The sequence below is a fragment of the Clinocottus analis genome, unplaced genomic scaffold (assembly GCF_023055335.1).
Source record: "Clinocottus analis isolate CAN_PGR_092001 unplaced genomic scaffold, fCliAna1.0.p SCAF_14, whole genome shotgun sequence".
Classification (NCBI taxonomy): Eukaryota; Metazoa; Chordata; class Actinopteri; order Perciformes; family Cottidae; genus Clinocottus; species Clinocottus analis.
In genome coordinates this window covers 15498196-15516959 of record NW_027175865.1, presented here as the reverse complement: position 1 = coordinate 15516959, position 18764 = coordinate 15498196, and the positions used below count along the sequence as shown (strand labels likewise).

The following is an 18764-nucleotide window of genomic DNA, read 5'->3' as shown; positions in this document are numbered from 1 at the left end:
AGGTTAAATGAAGCCTCGTGGAGGTTTTTTCCGGGCGCTTTCGCAGCCTTCCAGCGCGCCTGCTGCGTAATTAAACTGATGAGCGCTTCTTTTTTTCCCGGTCGCAGCTGAATTGTTTGGGCTTGAGGAGGGAGTTGAACCGAGGAGGAGCGAAGTAAACTACTTTGCATACGACTCCTGCTGTCGGAGCAGGATCATTGGCAGGCAGGACGGGTACCTGTCTATCCAATTAATCTATTTCTATCTAATTTAATCACTCTATTTTCTGCTGAGCAGTCAGCAGAACATAGACCCCCCCCATCTCTCTGTCACAGTATACTACTAAAGCAGCGTTATGTAATGAAGCACTGTTGCGAAACTTAAACTTCTCAGCAACAACACTGAGCAGCTTAACTTTGCCATATTTTAGCATAGGATTTTTTTTTCTTCTTTTCCCTGGATTTTTTAACAAAATCCACCGCCAATGTGTCTCCGGTTCCCAGTGACCTTATTAGGACTCTGTTGTAGTCCTAATTGGCACACCGTGCTCTGATTGGCTCCAGGTATACTTAGTTTAACTGTTACACCTCAGGGGATGTTTCTCTTTAGGGCGGGACAATATTTAGCTTTGACAAACTGTATTATTTAACCAGTATGCTGCAGTATGCATGGCCACAGTCCCTCCAGAGGGCAACGTGTCCACGGACAGAAATGTGAGAATATAGGCTCAATTCTGACACAACTCTTGGCTCCATCTCTCTGCAGACAGTGGGAACGGGGAGTGATCCACCTCCCGCCTCCCACCCCTGCCTGCAGCCCCCATGCCGGGCATTAGCAACACCGCGCCTCGTTATGACAACTGGGACATGGACCACCTTGACCACTACCAACATTACTTCTACGACGACCACCACGACCCGGACGAGGATTTCTTCAAGTCCACGGCGCCCAGCGAGGACATATGGAAGAAATTTGAGCTGGTACCGACCCCGCCCATGTCCCCTATCCGGTCGGTGGAAGGGCCGGGCAGGGTCGGGCTGCTGTGCCCGTCTCTGGGGGACAAGCTGGAGTGGGTGTCTCAGTTCTTGGGGCAGGAGGACGAGCAGCAGCAGCAGCAGGACCTGCCCTGCAAGCTGACCGCGGCCAATGACTCCTTCGGCAACCTGAGCTCGATCATCATCCAGGACTGCATGTGGAGCGGCTTCTCCGCCGGACAGCAGCTGGAGAGAGTCGTCGGGGAGCGCTGCGCCCCTTGTCCCGGGACGCCGGCCGCTGCCAAAGCGGCGGCCGCGTCTGCCGTCCCGTCCCCGGGGAGGGCGCAGTGCGCGCCCGCCGACGCGTCGCCGGCCGCCGGCGGACTGGCGGCGGACTGCGTGGACCCGGCCGCGGTGCTCACTTTCCCGCTGACCGGTGGCTGCAAGAAGCAAGTGTCCTCTGGTTCCGAGTCTCACACCGACTCCTCAGGTCAGTAGCAGTGGGAATGTGCAGCGTGGTACTTTTTACTTATAGGAATGTGTCACTGTGACGAACGCTTCTTTGACTTCTAGTTTGCGTGTGAGCTTTGTGGTAGTGAAGTAACCACAATCACACCTTTTTGTGTGTGTGTGTGTGTGGAAGCTTTCTCGTGGTGTCATAATAATTTGCCTCCAATTTTCCAAAAGCACATCTCCTTTGTTGTTTCTGAAGTGCATTTGATGAGGGTTCTCTCATTACCACCTCTCTCTGATTGGCCATTATTTAGCACTGAGGGCTGGCATGGTACATGATGACTGCATTGCGTTACCTTGGTGCATGCAACACATGCTTCCAGTGACACGCCCCATTGAAACATCTGCTGCTTGGCTGGGCTCCAGCAGACCAGCTGCTTCCTCTCCCTGTTCCTCCAGTCTGACTCATGATGACAATATCCTCTCCTGCACTTTCCTGGCACACATTTGGCACAAATTCAGTGAGAGTATTCCTTATTACTGGAACTTTATGTAACATGGAAGAGGTAGAAGAATCACCCCGTTAACTTATCACGTCTCGTCAAAGACCCCCCCCCCCCCACTCGCACCCTTCCATTTCCACTCCGTAAACCCATATGATGGAGACCGGCTTGTGGGCCGCCATGTGATCCCGGGCCATGCACAATGCTGTGTGTGGAATGTCACAAAGGGAAACTTGTTGCTGCATTCCTCAGCTCAACAGGCTGCAGCGCCAATTGTGTCAGTGGGTGGATTTGGTCCGAGCCAGCCGGGGCTGTGAATAGAGCGGGATTAGCCGTTTAGGAGGTCGGCTAGGCGTGCAGAATTCTTTGAGGCGAGTGTGAGGCAGTATTGTACTCCGTTTCAGGGGGATAATGCTCGCTCAAAGAAGAGGAGCATGGGCAATCACCGGAGATACTCGTGCGCTTTAAGCTTCAATATTTAAGGCCACTTGAGGGGAATCAATTCCTTGTAATATTGGATTACATCTGTCCTCTTATAATTGCTGTGGCACATAAGAGGAAGGTGCCCCTCCCTCCGAATCTCTTTGTCCATCCCCTCTTTACTGTGTTGTTCATATAGATTATTACTTTCTGAGCTAAAGATGTGCAATTATTTTAAAAGTGTGTTTCAGTTTACGAGAGTATTTAAAATCTCCCAGGGGTCAAGTCGATGAGACCTTTCCTCATATGTAATACCTCGTTACTGCTATAAATTGAGCAGCGCAGCATACGAGTCGGCTTCTTTTTTTAATAAGAAACGTTTATTTACACCTGAAGGCTTCCTAACCCGTCTCTGCCTCTCGTCCTCGCGCTGTGACATGTGTGTGGTTTCATGAGGATGTGTGGGTTCATTTTGACAGAAGCTTTTAATTGGTTTAAGGAGGCAGAAGGCCCAAGAGAGTGTGTCCTTTGAGGCGGCTCCTTATTGTAACTCATATTTCCTACTTCAGCTGACAACCTGCAGTCATCACTACGTTTAACACCCCCTCCCTCTTCCCTCCTCCCTCTCTCAGAAAACAGAGTTTAACAGCTTCTTTCCGGCTCTTTCAGATGACGAGGATGACAAAGATGAGGACGAAGAAGAGATCGATGTGGTGACGGTGGAGCACAAGCAGCAGCAGCAGCTGCAGCGCAAACCTCGCCGACTGGTCAACACTCGCAAACCGGTGACCATCACGGTGCGAGCGGACCCCCTGGACCTCGGCATGAAGCGTTTCCACATCTCCATACACCAACAGCAGCACAATTATGCCGCCCCCTCCCCGGACACGCTCCCCCCGCCGGTGGAGCCGCCTCGGAAGAGGGTCCGGCAGGAGGCCTCCTCCCAGCCGCACCTGAACTCTCACCACCACCACCAGCCCCGAGCCGGCCACGCCCCTCTGAACTTAGACGGCAGGAAGTCTGCCGGAGTCCGCTCGGAGTCGCCCAACCTCAGCGCCTGCTCTCCTACCTCCTCCTCGGCCCCGTCGTCTCCTCCCTCCTCGTCCTCCTCCTCGTCCTCCTCCCCTTCCTCTTCCTCCTCGACGCCCCATTCCCAGAGCTCTCCCTCGAAGCCCCACTCCTTCTGCCACTACTCCAGCCCGCAGTCCTCGGACTGCGAGGACACGGACAAGCGCAAGGCGCACAACTTCCTCGAGCGCAAGCGGAGGAACGACCTGCGCTCGCGGTTCCTGTCGCTGCGGGACGAGATCCCGGGCCTGGCGGATTGCCCCAAGACGCCGAAGGTGGCGATCCTGACACGCGCCACGGAGTACCTGCAGCAGCTGCACGTCAGCGAGAGGCAGAAGGCTCAGGAGAGGAAGCAGCTGAAATCCAGGCAGCTGCAGCTGCTGCAGAGGCTGGCGCTGCTCAAACGCTCGTGAGCGACGGAGTCGGCTGTCGCCCCCCACACACACACACACACACACACACACACACACACACTTACAGGCACACTTTCACATAACTGGACTGGACTACATGAAGGAGGAGAGACACTAATGCTCACTTTGAATTGGTCACGTTGGAATAGTGCGGGTGGATTTGTTGTTTTTTTGTTTTCTATTTTTGTGGTTTGCACATTAGCTTTTGAGTGATTGACAAGGCCGCAAGCCGGCAGGACAGCGAGCTCGGGTCTGGTCCTCATGGGGGCATCTTTGCGGGCAGATTAATATGTCCATGGCTACTCAATATAGATTTGTCCAACTGTTATACTTCCCCCTTGTTGAAAACTGTTGCTTGCTACGGGAACGCAGCAGCTTCTCGTTGATAAACTGCAACAACTGTGCTGTCTTAACTGCTGCATGTTCTGGTCGGACCGTTTTCCTTGATTGTGATGGAGCTGGTTGTGCTTGCACAGCAGATATGTCTCTTTCTGTCTGTCAGTCTAAAGCCCCCCTCTCTTCCTCTGTGAAGTCTTTCTCTACAGTCCCCTGCTCTTTATCGCTTGGCATATAAACGGCTTGCACCTTTTGTTATGGAGTTGTGCCTTGTTTCTGCTCCTTTCCTTTTTTTTAAAAATTGTTATCGTTCTCCATAGCATCTTTTTTTTTCCTCCCATGGTCCTTCTTTCTCGTTCTCTTCACACTTTTCCTTGCCTGCCGCTGACCAGGGGGCTGTAGTAGGACTGTACTGAGCAATGCAACAGTGACGTTACAGCTGGGACCCGCTACGTTCTGCACCTCTGGAACAGCTCAGGTTGGGTCCTATAACTTCTGTGCCTGCAGGTTTCCATTCAAGTGTTTTCCTTCTTTTGCGTCATACGTGTTTCGACAGCATGCCCGCGGCGACGACCGGTTTTGCTGCAATTTTTGGCCCGGTTTTGGAAAAGAACATCTGAAAAAACGAGGCGCCACAAAGTCATCGTATTAAGATCGATCCTATTTTCAATCATCTGCAAAATACACAATTGACGTTCTTTACCGAGATTTCACTCCTTATCTTTATTGTTGTGCCATGGAGACGAGCCAAAAAAAGGTGACTGTTGGCTTCAAATATCTACCAAAACAAACTTAGGGAATGGCTTGAATTGAATCTGTATGTTTAAAATGCGTCAAAAATGCCAATTTCTTTGCTCTCAGATGAAGCCCAACGAGGTCCAACTGTACATGTCTTTCATCTTGCTTGTCTGATATATTTGTAAATTGTTTTGCATTTGATGTAACGCCTATCGAAGCCTTTCAATGTATGTAGACTATCCTGTTGGATGTTATGTATATAGTACTTCTACTGTACAGTCCCTTCCAAACCAAAACCAGAGCTGTCTACTATACTCATCATAGTTTTTGTTCGGCCCCGTGTCCTAAACCGGGGCCAGGCTTGCTGGCTTTTCAAAGATAACTCAAAGCTTCTATTTTTGTTAATAAAATAATTATGAAAAAGAGAAGAAATAAAACACTTACTGAACATTGATCACACTAGACACTTTGTCACCACATTTAGTTTTTGTTTGTTTTGCAATGCCTACTGGTTTTCATTACATTTGTCTGTCTCTGGGGTTTTATTTTATTTGTACAAGTCGAGAGTTGACAAAAGTTTTATACTATATTTTCCTACCGAGTTTGTTTCAGTGTGAGCTAATGACTGTTTTTGTTACTGCAGCTGGCGGGGCTTCATTGGTGGTTATGTGCTGAATGAACATTAGCGGCGTGGTCTGCGTTCCTCTCCCCGTGGAGTAGAAAGCACCTGAACGCCTCAACCCAATCACTATCGCTGGAGCAATCCGGCGCGAGTGGTGGGGAGACTATCTACCGATTTTTAAACTTCTGGCTGTGTGCAGCCTTTAATGACTTCACTGCTTTCTCGCTGCTCTTTTTGTTGTTGTTGTTTTGGTGTTGTTGTTGCTTGCCCGGTGCTCCCGATCCCATAAGCCATGCGACAGAACACTGTAGCCCTTGAACTAGTACTGTAAATGACTCGGTCAGGACGAGTAGCATGCTCTGCTCTTACCAGCACTCAGGAAACTCCCACGTAGCCTGTAGCTCTTGTGATTGGGTCATAAGCTGTGCTTAAGGAAAACATCCCCCCACACCCTCCAACCTCTCCTCCTGCTGTAATCTGCTGTATATGTAACCCGAGACCCACAGACGGACAGAGAGCTTGAAATCAGTGGAATCACGATGCACCCGAACAAATATTTCAGGGTGTCATTGTTTAATTTCCCCTTATATCATCTGAATATCATCTCCGCTCATTAATTCAGCACAAACCACCATCGGCCCTGGGTTTTCTTTCTCAATAGTGTGAATCCACAGCAGTGGTTTGCCTAATTTTTGTTTTACTTGGTCACTGGTCTCTGCTGTTGGCACAGTCACGGCAGCAGTGGATGTTTCTTACTTACTTTGGGAGTTTAACAATGGTGATTTTTATTTTATCTGGAGCCTTGTTTCTGCACTTTGTTTTTTTCTGTACCTCATAAGCCTCTATGTATGAAGAGTAAGTCAGAAAAATAATAAATTCCTGGTTTGACATCATAAAGTACGTGTTTGTCCCTTTTTTTTCACACAAGAAAAATGATCATACAGCTGCTTATAAGATAATCCTTCATTTGTCCCGCAGTAGGGAAAATGCAGGATTACAGCGACAGACAGGTAAAGTGCACACAAGACAAATATTAAAATAAAAAAACGATAAACAGTATATGTGTGTGTGTGTGTGTGTGTGTGTATATGTATATATGTGTGTGTATATATGTATATGTGTGTGTGTATATCTATATATATATATATATATATATATCTATATATATCTATAGATATATATATATATATATATATCTAAAACTGGGTATTATTATTATCATAAATTACCTGTCTGAGTGAACGTCGTCTCGTGCGGAGTTTGTTCTGAGCAGTCTCCAAGGTAACACTGGTCCTGGCATCTTTGCCATGGCAACAAGCATCTATACGATCATACAGTTACCTTTATAAAGATGCCTCAATCCCTTATTTGAAAGGTATTTTTAATCATACATTAAAAACAAGTCATTTGCGGCACTTTACTGATTAGTAGTAATGATCCAGTTCAGTTAACACGCAAAGCTGCCTGTTGCCTAGTAACGGAACCCACCTCTCCTCGCTCTCCGCTCGCGCTGCGCATGCGCGCCGCCGTCAGCTGTGTGCGCCGGCTCGAGCCGAGGAAGCGGCATCATGGCGGCGTCCGCTGGCAGCGTGCGGCGCGCCGTGAAGCGAGCGACGGTGCCGGCTTTAGTGGTGGTTCTGGGGGCCACCGGCACCGGGAAGTCCAAGCTGGCGGTCGAGATCGGGAGGCGGCTTCAGGGAGAGATAGTCGGCGCCGACTCCATGCAGGTAGGAAGACCGAGGAGAGGAGTAAAGTGGGGGAAAGAGTCCTTGACATGGCAGCCATACTGCTCTGTGAAAAGAGTCAAATAAGTCGCGTAAAGCGGAATAAAATCATCTGCTGCTCTGCTGAACGGACGCAGACTCGCGTACAAAGCTCGCAGACCTTTCGGCTGTCTGTGTGTTTCTGCACGAGGGGTTTGCAGTTAGCTAAGTTAGCTAATTTGGCTAAGTCGCTAACAGACTGCGTGTCACTTTTTAATGCAACCACTCCTCGACCACGAAGAGGTCTGCGAGGACTCTCCCCTCGAGGCCACGAGACACGTTTCACGCAGCCTCCTAAATACGTGCAAATTTGTCTTTTTCTTTCAGCTAAAATATCATTTAAATGGCATATTTCTCACAGGGTGCAAAGAAAATAGACGACATGATGGTGATTGTAGTTTCTCGGACATCTCGAATCCGTCACAGACGTGCATGACCTCGTGACCTCAATGCGCAAGCTTGTGGTGTCCACTGATGAGAAACATGCACGTTTTACTCAAGTTTAGTTAGGCAGTGAGTCACACAAATAACATTGATGTTGTGGTTGATGAGACATTGCAAGATAATCCAGCTAAATACGGAAGCTGATCTCTGATAAGAGAAACCGATCAGATAATATGCTTCAAACTGAAATGTCAGCACCATGATAGAAGGGATGGATAATATAGATATGTAACGTCAATATGAAGCTTGAATAATAGGAATAAAATGCACTCTATACAAGCCAGACAGGAGTATCGACGACAAGGTGTATTGATCATTGACACAATGAGGAAATATATTCCAATAAATAGGTGAATGCAGATATAGCAACATGAAAAACAGTTGTTGCAGAGACAAATACATATTTAATAAAACATATAAATGTATCTCTTTGGCAACTTTCAAATAAAAAGCACTTTGCCTGTCGGATAATTGTTAGGGTAATCATTAAAATAGTCTAAGTTTAATGTGTTATTAGCAACAGTCACCTGTTTCGATCCTGTAATAAAGCAGCTTGGCTGTGAGCTCATTAAAGCAAAGTGTAAATGAGTGGAGATTAGTGATGAGATGCTATATATATCGTAACATTGATATGTTGTCGTAAAGATATTTATTGGCTCTGTGTTTTTATTGCGAATCCATTTTGCAGTAAAAAAAAAACATATTCAACAGGAAGCAGTTAGCGGTTTATATGCTGAGCAATGACATCTCAGAGATGTACGGCAACAGATAAGTGTGTGTGTGTGTGCTTTTTTAACACAGTGACATTTTAAAAAAAGAAAAAAACTACTCTCCGGCTTCCTCCTCTGCGCTCCTCTCTCTCCCCCGTTAGCGCCCTCCCCCCTCCCTCTCTTTTGGTTCTCAGGCTCCGTTGCCCCAGCAACTAAAGGGCGCGCACACAAAAGAAAAGGCTGGACACAGGTTTGAGTCTGGGTCACACCAGAGTGGACACACACACACACACACACACATATCCATATCGGCCAGCACTGATTCCTCTTGACTGCCAAATTCATCACATCGAGTTCACATCTTTCATCACCTTGCTCCTCCTTGGTGTGCATTGTCCTTGGAGGGGGAGGGGGGGGTAGAGGTTGTGTGTGTGTGTGTGTGTCACTGAGGATGTGACGGGTGGGGGAGCACCTCTTCCAGCAGTCAACTGGTACTTGGTAAACTGGGTTACGCTAATAACATTTTCAGCCCAGAATATCTCAACGACCGGCAGCAGCCCTGCTGGAGAGAAACGGTGGCCTAGTTACGGCACGGCAGCCCCGGCCTATCTCCACAATCCCTGGCCTTGTTGCCGCCCTCCCGTTGGTGTGTGACAGCGAGGGAAAGAGAGAGAGAGACACGCAGACGTGGAAAGAGACTGCTTATGTGAGAACGGGGCTGTGTATAGGCTAGAGCTGGCCTGTGTTGTCTTTGGGATAGGAAACAGTCTGGTCTTGTTTGGGAGAAAGCAGCATTGTGCTGAGCTGGTGCATATTCAGCGCCGTGCTACGCCGGCCCTGCAGCTGATAGTGAATGGGCACGCTGTGGCCACTGGGAAGTGGTCTATTGTCCCGCGGAGAATTGGTTCCCACACTCCCTAACACTCCTATTGTGTTATCATCCTCTGCCCTCCTCCCCTCCCCGCCCTGGCCCTGGCCCATGCCCTCAACCCACAGTTCATTGGACATGCAGGGGGATATTATTCACTCATTAAATGAACATGCTATCTATGGCACACACACAACGGCTCGGCTGTACTGTCAGTGAATGAGGCACTGCCAAAGTAGTGTAAACCCATCGTTCCCAAAGTAGGGGTTCAGGTACCAGCGGGGGGTGGAGGGGAGGTGGTGGGACTTCCCTTCAGAGGCTTCCAGTAAAAAAAAAAAACTTCACAGTTTTCTCACTCCCTGCAAGTTGGAGTTATGGGAAAATGTGTGCGTGTATAGGAGAGCTGTGATCTGGCCAAAATCTATCGCCATATACGTCATTTTTTGTCTCTCAATATAACGTATTGAATTTAAAGTCTATATGGATTGACTACTGTTTTTTTTTTTGTTTTACTCCTGTGTGAAATAAATACTTGACAAATGCAGTATTATAAGAATATTTCCTCATTTGATCAAGACCTAATAAGCATGTGTATTTAGTACAGTGCTTCTCATAGAACACCATTCAAAACAAATAAAAACAATATTCACAATTATTAGACACGGAGGGTAAAAACACAAAATTACAAACAAAGTGAGTCTTCAGCTGCTTTTTAAATAAGGAAATGATAAAGAACAAAACAAAATCCCATTTAACTGAGTGGTTTAAACAAGTGAAATCTTCAAATGATCATCCCATCAAAATGTGTCCCATCATATCTTCTGAGAAATTTAGAAAACATAATCATATCTCAATGAATAATTTCATCATGATAGGATCCCATTAAATTATCATGTTCAATAATTGCCCAGCTTGGTGTACATTTTAGATCTCACCGTCGCTATCGCCTCACCTAAATACATATATTTATCACAAAATGTGTCACCAGGTGAGCCTGAATAGTCTTAAATTAGCCGGTTATATAAAGTATGTTATTTCAGGCAGAGAATAAGAGGTTTCTGTGCTCCATATTCTTCTCTATTTGATGAACCCAGAACTGACAGTACATCTTGTATTTGAGTAAATTTAACTGGACTCTCTGGCCCTTTTACATCAAATTTCCTTCTTCTGAGTTTTTTTGAATTGCAAACTTACTAGATATTCCATTTTCTCTTTATATTTAGCTGTTTGAAGACAAATAATTAGATAAAGATACAGATAGCATTTTAAGAGAAAGCTAATAAAAGGCTTAAATTCTGCCGTTTTTAAAATCATGTGAAAGTTAGAACGATGCCAATTTGAGCTCTCAAACACGCAGAAGTTGAGAGATAAAACCCGTATCTGTCCGTTACTGAAGTGGAAGACGTACAATGAATGTCTGGGGTGTGCTGTGGGCCTTCGTCTTCTTTTGGAGCGTACGTGCAAAAGCTGTTAAACCCTGGCGTGGTGCAGGACTTTAGGAAAGAGTTAGAACATCGTTCAGAATGAATGACGACGCAACTTTTTAAATAAGTATAAGAAGACGGCATCAAGGTCACGAGTTCCACTGATTAATGCACGAGCTGCAGCATTTAATTGGCTGAATCTGTCTTTGAATGGGCCGTGATGGACGTCTGTTGTTAATCACGCGGGCCGACTCGTCCAGCTTCTGCCACTTCGCAAAGCGTCGTTGGTAATCGCAAACGTTTGACATGGACGGTAAGCGGACGGAGTGAGTGCACTTCAGAGGTGATTCATGTGAGGAGTGCTCAGACGGAAACATCCGACCAGTTCGCTGTGATCATCGTTCAACTGCCGCCTTGTTTATGCCCCGCTGCTCATCACATCAGGGAAATACACCGAGGAGTTTCCCCGACGGCCTCACTCTTCACTTTAACGATGTTGGCAGCGAGACCGTCAATGTTGCTCCCCTTGTCTTCTCCTTCGCAACGACGCAATCTGGACTTGTGCAACCGATGTTTGCTGGCTTCATTTTGAAGGATCTGATGAATTGAACGCGCATTTCTGATTTTGTATAATACTGTGATTTGATTTTAGCACTCAAGTCTTGGGTGTTTAGTTAGTTTCCCTGGAACCTTTAAACGCACCAGCAAGAAATTTGTTAAAAAAAACAAACTAACTTCTTAGTTCCAAGTATCTAATAAGTTCATTTTCAGTGAAAGTGAAATTAATTAACAGCAGCTGAAAGTTGGACAAATTGTCCAAAAATCTAAATTGATCATTAGTAATGCAAGTCTAATGTGAGTCACTTAAAAAACACCAGCTTGATTTTGTTAATACTTGATGAAAAAAAATTGAATTATTCAACACTTTCCTCCCTCCAAACCAAAGTTTTTAAACATTTTTTAATTAACATATTCATTTCTGCTGACTCGGCTTCACCTGTTCGGTGCATTAACCAAGAACACAAAATGTCACAATATGAAGGAAAAAAAAGAGGTGTATTTGAGTTATGGGTGGGCGTGGCTGCGTGGCGTTGTACCGAAAGACCAACCGAGGGTCCTGAAGGGCAATTTAACAGGTCATGCACACGCATGCACCGCGTCGGTAGCGGGTGGGACCGCTGGACGTACTGGTGGCCGGTGACCTCCTTTTTTGTTTGTTGCTTTTTTTTGCGTTCGTGAAAGAAAGAGTGACATGAGCGGGAGGGGAAGATTGCGACAAAGGCAGACAATCTGGGAGGCTTGTGGTTTTGTGTCGAATGTGAGAAATTGGCCTGAACAGCAGGAAACCTGTCATGTGTCATCTTGACCCTTAATAGTCCCACAAAAGAGGAGTGAAGGAGGCCGTCTTGTAAAAACACAAAGGGGCTGTTTTGCCTTTTTAAGTTGTAAATTTGGAAATGTGTTGGTGGCGTAGTGGCGGATTTGACCGCTGCGACGGAGGGGAGGGGCTATTCTTTCAAAGGTTAGGCTTCTTATTGGCCAGAGGTTGTTATGCACCGACACCAACTGCTTATCTGCGTATGAAACACATCCCACACTCCAATACTGTGCAGCGATGTGTTATATCCCTCTAATTCGCTCCCAGTCATCCGTTGGCCTCCTCCATCTCTCTCTCTTTATGCATGTCTCTCCATCTCTCTATCGCTATCTCCCTCCCTCCCGGTGTCTCTCTATCTGTCTGGTGTGGCTATGACCTGTCTGGGCTTTGACGTATCTGTTTGTATTGTAACTCAGCGGTGCTGCCTCCCACATCCGATTTATGATGCATCTTTCTAAGTAATCTAAGCCCGTGTGGGAGCCAGACAAAAAAAAGAGAGGGCTGATTAACTCTTATTTTTGTTTGTTTGTGTGTGTGTGCGTGTGTGTAAATATGCAGTTTGCGGGTGTGGCGATGCGGTCACCACCGCTACAGTAAAGCAGCGAGGGAGAGGAGGATGGAAGGATGGAGGAGGAGGAAGAGGAGGAGTGTGTGGAGGGGGGGAGAACAACGCCATGAATGATTTATTAGTCTGGCATTACTGGGCCATTCCCCACAGAGAGAGGAGAGGAAGATGGAGGGATAAATTGTTGAAGGATGGTGCCTTAAGGGGAAAGGATAGAAGGGGTAAAAAAAAAAGGAAGAGAGAGAGAAAAAAGGCAGATAGGTATTCAGTGCTGAGAGTAATTGAGAAAAAGATTCAGAGAGAAGGGTAAAAATCCAGCGCTGTAGCTTACAGTTTGGCGGTCGGATGTGCAGGGGTCAGAATAAAGACAAAGTATTCTGTCGTCTTCTCTGGACACCACTGACTACAACCGGCCCTGCAGTGGTTTTGGATCAAACCTTCCAATATTTGGGGATTAATTATAGGGATACATTGATTTTATTTTCTCCCCCCCATACTGAGCTTACTTGCCGGACTATCTTTTTGTCCTCGAGGTATTTGGTCAAAAATATGAGTAGTACTAGTATACTAGTCCTACAGCCAACCGGTGAAGACTTCTGTTTTATTAATCATTCAAACACAAGGTGTGTGTTAACATGCGAGCTTTGGCGATGCTGCCAGGTGGATTGTGTTGCCTTCGGACTGAGCCTGGCTAGACGTTTTTGAGGGTTTCCGGCTGTGTATCGCAAGCCGGACGTCGGCATCTGGGAGTTATTTGGACTTTAATGCTGCGTTCACACCAGAAGCGTACGACCTCTCTCTGTGCCCGTAATAGTGCAAAGAAATTGTTCGTAGAGCAGAGTGAGTGTCTTCTGTCCACACACAATAGACCGTATCATGAGCACGCCGTGTATTAAGTGGGCGGGTCTGACAGAAACTCCCCGGACACTTCCTCTCCCCCAGTCCACCCCTGATGTGGACTACTCAGCACAGAAGGCTCAGGTAGAAAATACACAGCCCGCCACTGGTAAATACGCAGCTGCTAGCTAATGCACTTAATATTTCAACTCCAACTCGATGTTGTTTGACCGCTTTCGACATTTCCCTAAAGTGGCCCACTTATGCTGCGTTCACAGCAAAAGCGTTGCGAATCTTTTCAAGTCAATGTCAATGTGAATGATGCGACTGGCGCGCTGCAAAAAATTAGACTCAAATTTGACTCGTGCAAGTTGACATTTTCCAACTCGGTCCTAAAAAAGTGTCTTTGTGGTCTCTTACTTATTTAAGGGAGTTAGCCAAGTCGTACCTAACTTTGGCTCAGGCTCGCTTGCATGAAGCGGACTGACCCTTTTAAGGGGGATCAACTATTCTGAGTTTTGTTCAACCCTTTCTGCCATAAACCCTGCTTTCTGTTTTCAGTCTTTCAGACGGTTAGCTAAGCCAACCGTCTGCTCGAAGTAGTCGGCAAGAAAATGAATGAGCAGTGAAAGAGAAAACTGTGTGGATCCGTGACATCTTGACAATACTCAATGGGCTCAATCAGGTCCCCAACAGGTCCCCAACATCTGCATCTGCACCCCTAAATAATGATACACGAGGAAAATGACGTTTCAGATCTTTTGCATGGCCTGTTGTGGTCAGCATAAGTCCCAAATCTCTGGTCATTTTGTCCATAAAATAACCAACACAGAAGAAACTGATGCATTGGTTTAACTCCACTGTGAAAGAACTGCTTCATCCTGAAAGAGCTGCTGAATCCGTCTTTATCTCTGAATCTTATTTCATGTCTCCATAGGTTTTTGCTCTCGCCATCTCTTTTTTTTTTTTTTTTCCTCACTACTCTCCGTCTCTCGTGCCCTCGTTCTCTCCCCCCTCTTCCTTCCTTATTTATGTGGCAGAGGAACAGCTGTCTCGTGCAGGGCGTAAGGTTGGCCAGGCCGGCCGGCTGCAGGCTCTGCAGAGCTCGAACACTGAGCTCATTGTCTCTCACGCGCACACAGACACACATTCTCCCTTACTCACACACAAACCACATGGTCACATCCATTCAAGTCCGTTTAAAGCGAGACAGGAAGGAGAATGCAGCTGAACCCACACAATACTGGGTTTTCATTGAAGTTTAAGGCCGTGAGTTATGACGTGTGGAATCAGAAAAGCTGACCGGGAAGAACGCATCTCTGGGACATTTCCTCTTGCAACTTCTCAGAAAAGGAACTTGCGCTTCCTTGAGTCGTTTTTCGTTGTTAATAAAATGACAACACGATAAGATTGGAACAGTTTAGCAGTCTGGGGAATCTTGTTTGATCTCTTTCTAGTAAGAATATCCGACCACCTCGTCGATATGAAGTGCAGCTTCTAGTTTCGTCTTCAGATGGCGTGAAATGTGACGAGCTGAAATCAAAGAACAACTCGGCACGAATCAATTCTCCCTTCACTTTTTTTTATCAACTTTTTGTCTCTATTCCTCATCTTCCATTCAATGTTTACTCTCTTTACGTCTTCCTCATCGCCCTTCTTATTTGCAGCTCCGCCTCAAAGCATTTTTCTCCTCAAATCTTCCACCCAAGTGGCTCTTTTTAATTTTTCTGCCTTACCCTCCACGGTCTTCCTCTGCCTGCGCTTACTCTCGGGTCTCTTTGTCCTCATTGCGGCAGAAAATTTAAATCAAAATCTGTTTATGTAAAACTCTCGTACAACAACGCATAAATGCACATTGAGGAGCCAAAGTGTTTTAAGAAAGGATGGAGATGAAAGGAGGAGAGAGGTATGGTAAAAGGCCCAATTTACACCAAAAAGATCCTGGTAATTTCAGTGCTCGGTCTACTTTTCAAGGTTTTATAAGTTTTACTGCTACATATGAGACTAAAATGACTGCACAGTAAATGATCTGTTGAGTGTTTAATGGTTGTTTATTTATAACCGCTGTAAAGTAATCAGAAAACAACTTTGTATTCTCTCTTTACAGCATCTCTCTCTCTCTCTCTCTCTCTCTCTCTCTCTCTCTCTCTCTCTCTCTCTCTCTCTCTCTCTCCTTTTCTCTTGTTGTTTTAAAGAAAATTAAGAAGCCGAGAGCAAAACGTAACTTTAAATGTCATCAAACAAAAGTAAAATGCTCTCCTCTCGTCTTAAATTCAATTAATCACAGAGTTCTTCTGTGTGTGTGTGTGTGTGTGTGTGTGTGTGTGTGTGTGTATCCAATCGTCAGCTGCCGTCATCCATGCAAACCTCTACTTTCAAAAAGCACACGCAACGACAAACGGATCTATTAGTAGCTGTTTGGTATCGTTCACATCGCGTGATCGTCTTCAGCAGACGGAGTTTGCACCGAATCTTCACTTTTTAGCCGAGATGATTGAAAAAAAAAAAAAAGTGTGATCAGATGTGTGTTTTCTATGTGAGGAAGTCGGGAGGTGTGTGGCTGAAAATGAGACACACACATGACTCTTACACACAAAGTGTCTCTCTGCGCGCTCACACACTCGCACGCATCAATCAGATGCCAACCTCTGTCTTGGAGCATCTCTATCTGCCGTCTTCTCGCCCTCCTCCTGCGACCTGTCACTCTGTCTTCACTGTACGATCCGCGTGAGCGAGGAAGAGCGCGGGGATGAGGAAGGAGGGTCGGCTGTGGATAATGTGTGCAAATTTGTCAGGGAGCGTCCTGTTCTCTCCTAACAAGCACACACGGTGCTCGTCCTCTCTGGTGATTTTTATTTGATTCGGTTTTTTTTTCCTCCAAAAAAGACTCTTCCATCCAAGCCTTCATTTCATCTTCATCTCCTTCATCTGTCCATCCATCCATGCCCCTACCCTCCTCCTCCTCGTCCTCCTCTCCACACAGCTGACAGTGGTGTCGTGCAGAGGCATCGTGAATAATTTATCCGGCTGGGTTGTTCTGCCCTGCTTTGCGCCCCGCTGCTGGGGAAGCACACGCAACCCGCACACACACACACACACACACACACACCTTCACCAAGGACGTGATCAACAACCTGCACCGCTGCGTCTATCACCCGTTGCATGCACGTCGGGTCAAGCGGTCTGTCATTTAGTTTCTTTGAAATAGAAGATGCAGACGACTGGAAGATGCTCGGTGACGACGCGGAGCTCCAACTGCAGGCACGAGGCGACTCTTGGTCTGTCCGTGGCGGGCGGGGAAATTTATTCCAGAAGGGAAATCATGAGTTATAGTCAAGACTGACTTCATTCTTTCAAGTTGTGAAGAAAAATAGTCCTTGTGTGTGTTCATTTGGGGCCGTTCTTCAAACACAATCGGCTGTTTTTTTCCTGAGTTACTGAACAATAGACCGCTTCAACGCGCTCTTTTTTTAAATTTCTTCATAAGACTGACTTCAACGTGAGGTTTCAGCCTGCTGGGGAAATTGTTTGAAGTTTCACACAGACACACACTTTGAATGCTTGGTGATACACACGGATGCTGTGCAGACGACGGGGTCATCGGAGATGTTGATATTTTGCCACCAACAACCGGATTATTGTTGTCGTAAACTGCAGCAGTAACTTTGTGTGTCTCTGCATTCAACACCTGCATCGACAGCACATCATTACAACAAAGTGTTTTGGACACATCAGTCAACCGTTGGATTGACACTGCCGTGCCTTTCCACTTTATTTATGATCATAAAAGACAGAACATGAAAGAAAACATGTTACCACAGTTTTACACTCCACTAGTTTTTTTTTTCTCATAAATGTATGACTTTATAATCTCCAAAATCTTTGAGAATATCCACGTTTTTCTCTTTTCTTCCGCCCTTGCTTTGTTTTCATTATTTTTTTGACCAACAATGGCCCCAATATGGCGCTGTACTGTAGAAACAATACTTCCTAAGGACGGAAAAGACAAGTTAGGAAGTTGTCTGCATCTGGAGACATACTCTCAAAGTGTGTGTGTGTGTGTGTGTGTGTGTGTGTGTGTGTGTGTGTACCTTTTTGACGGGCTACAGTTTACGACACCCAGCTGTCACATTCCACGTGGGAGCCGTCCTCTCTGGGCGATGATATAAATGGTCAGAGGAGGCGTGACGGTCACATGGACGACAAACAGCGCTCCTCATTTCTTCCTCCATAACAACCGGCTTCTGACATTGATAAATATATACACACACTCACTCTACTGCTCGCAGGGATTTCAATCTCCTGCCCAATTCGTTTTATGGACGCTATTTATTTTCCAGCATTAGCCGGAGATTCATGCTTTCTAGGACAAAGGACGTCCTCCGAGAGCGTTGGTATTGAGAAGTTTACGTAAATGTGGCCGGAAGTTATATTTTCTGCTCATCCATCTATCCTATGTGATAGTAAATCAAACCTGTTTATAACAGCATTTCTTGTTCATGATGATTCTCATTCTCTTCATCATGTTTATGTGGTCCCCCCCCTCCTCCTCCGCTCAGGTGTACCAGGGCCTCGACATCATCACCAACAAGGTGACGGCCGAGGAGCGCGCCCAGTGCAGACATCACATGATCAGCTTTGTGGACCCGTTGGTCAGCAGGTACACGGTGGTGGACTTCAGGAACAAAGCCTTGGCTCTAATATCCTTTTTCCCTGGAAACGTGTGAAAGCAGAAGGGCAAAATATTTCCCGTAACACCTCTCCACCACTGGCGCATCGCCCACCTCCCAGATTAAGTGGACTTCAGTCAATATGACTTTTATTAATCTGTGTGTGTGGTGTGTAAGACGATCTGCCATGTCCTCGTTTTGTCAGCGTGTCTTGCTGCAGATGTTGCTTTTAAAAAATGAGAAGAGAAAGAGATCACTAGAGACTGTATTTATAGAGCTGCACACACTCTTTGGGCAGTCACACCCTCCCGCAGACACCGGCCGTCACACAGATGTGGAGAGGGGAGGCGATAACTAGAGACGGTATTAATAGATCGAGGAAGGCACACGCACACACACACACACTTCTCGCACTCACCAGTGCGGCGAGGGGCTGCGGTAGCTCCAAGAATAGGCTCAGTGCACCGCGAGCTCGCCGGCGGGAAGAGGGAGAAATGGAAAGAGATGAATACAGATTAGCAGGAAGAGCCGCGGCATGGAGGGAGGGTGGCGTGGTGAGAGGAGACTGACAAGCCTGAGAAGTTCAGAGACGCAGGACC

At 46.5% G+C, this 18764-nt stretch overlaps 2 protein-coding genes across 4 annotated transcripts in view; both read left to right on the top strand.

Annotated features, from left to right (window-relative positions):
* The window catches only part of myclb (MYCL proto-oncogene, bHLH transcription factor b), a 6703-nt gene extending 321 nt beyond the window's left edge, over positions 1-6382 (top strand). The window contains exons 2-3 of the mRNA XM_068576383.1: positions 745-1443; positions 2999-6382. Of these exons, the coding sequence (XP_068432484.1) occupies positions 801-1443; positions 2999-3810 (1455 nt within the window). The 5' untranslated portion in view covers positions 745-800 and the 3' untranslated portion in view covers positions 3811-6382. The remainder of the gene's footprint in view (positions 1-744; positions 1444-2998) is intronic.
* Positions 6383-7053: 671 nt separating this feature from the next.
* Positions 7054-18764, top strand: part of trit1 (tRNA isopentenyltransferase 1) — a 30631-nt gene continuing 18920 nt past the window's right edge. For all 3 annotated transcript variants that reach the window (XM_068575546.1, XM_068575545.1, XM_068575547.1), the window contains exons 1-2: positions 7054-7233; positions 18055-18197. In XM_068575546.1, the coding sequence (XP_068431647.1) occupies positions 7075-7233; positions 18055-18197 (302 nt within the window). In that variant the 5' untranslated portion in view covers positions 7054-7074. The remainder of the gene's footprint in view (positions 7234-18054; positions 18198-18764) is intronic.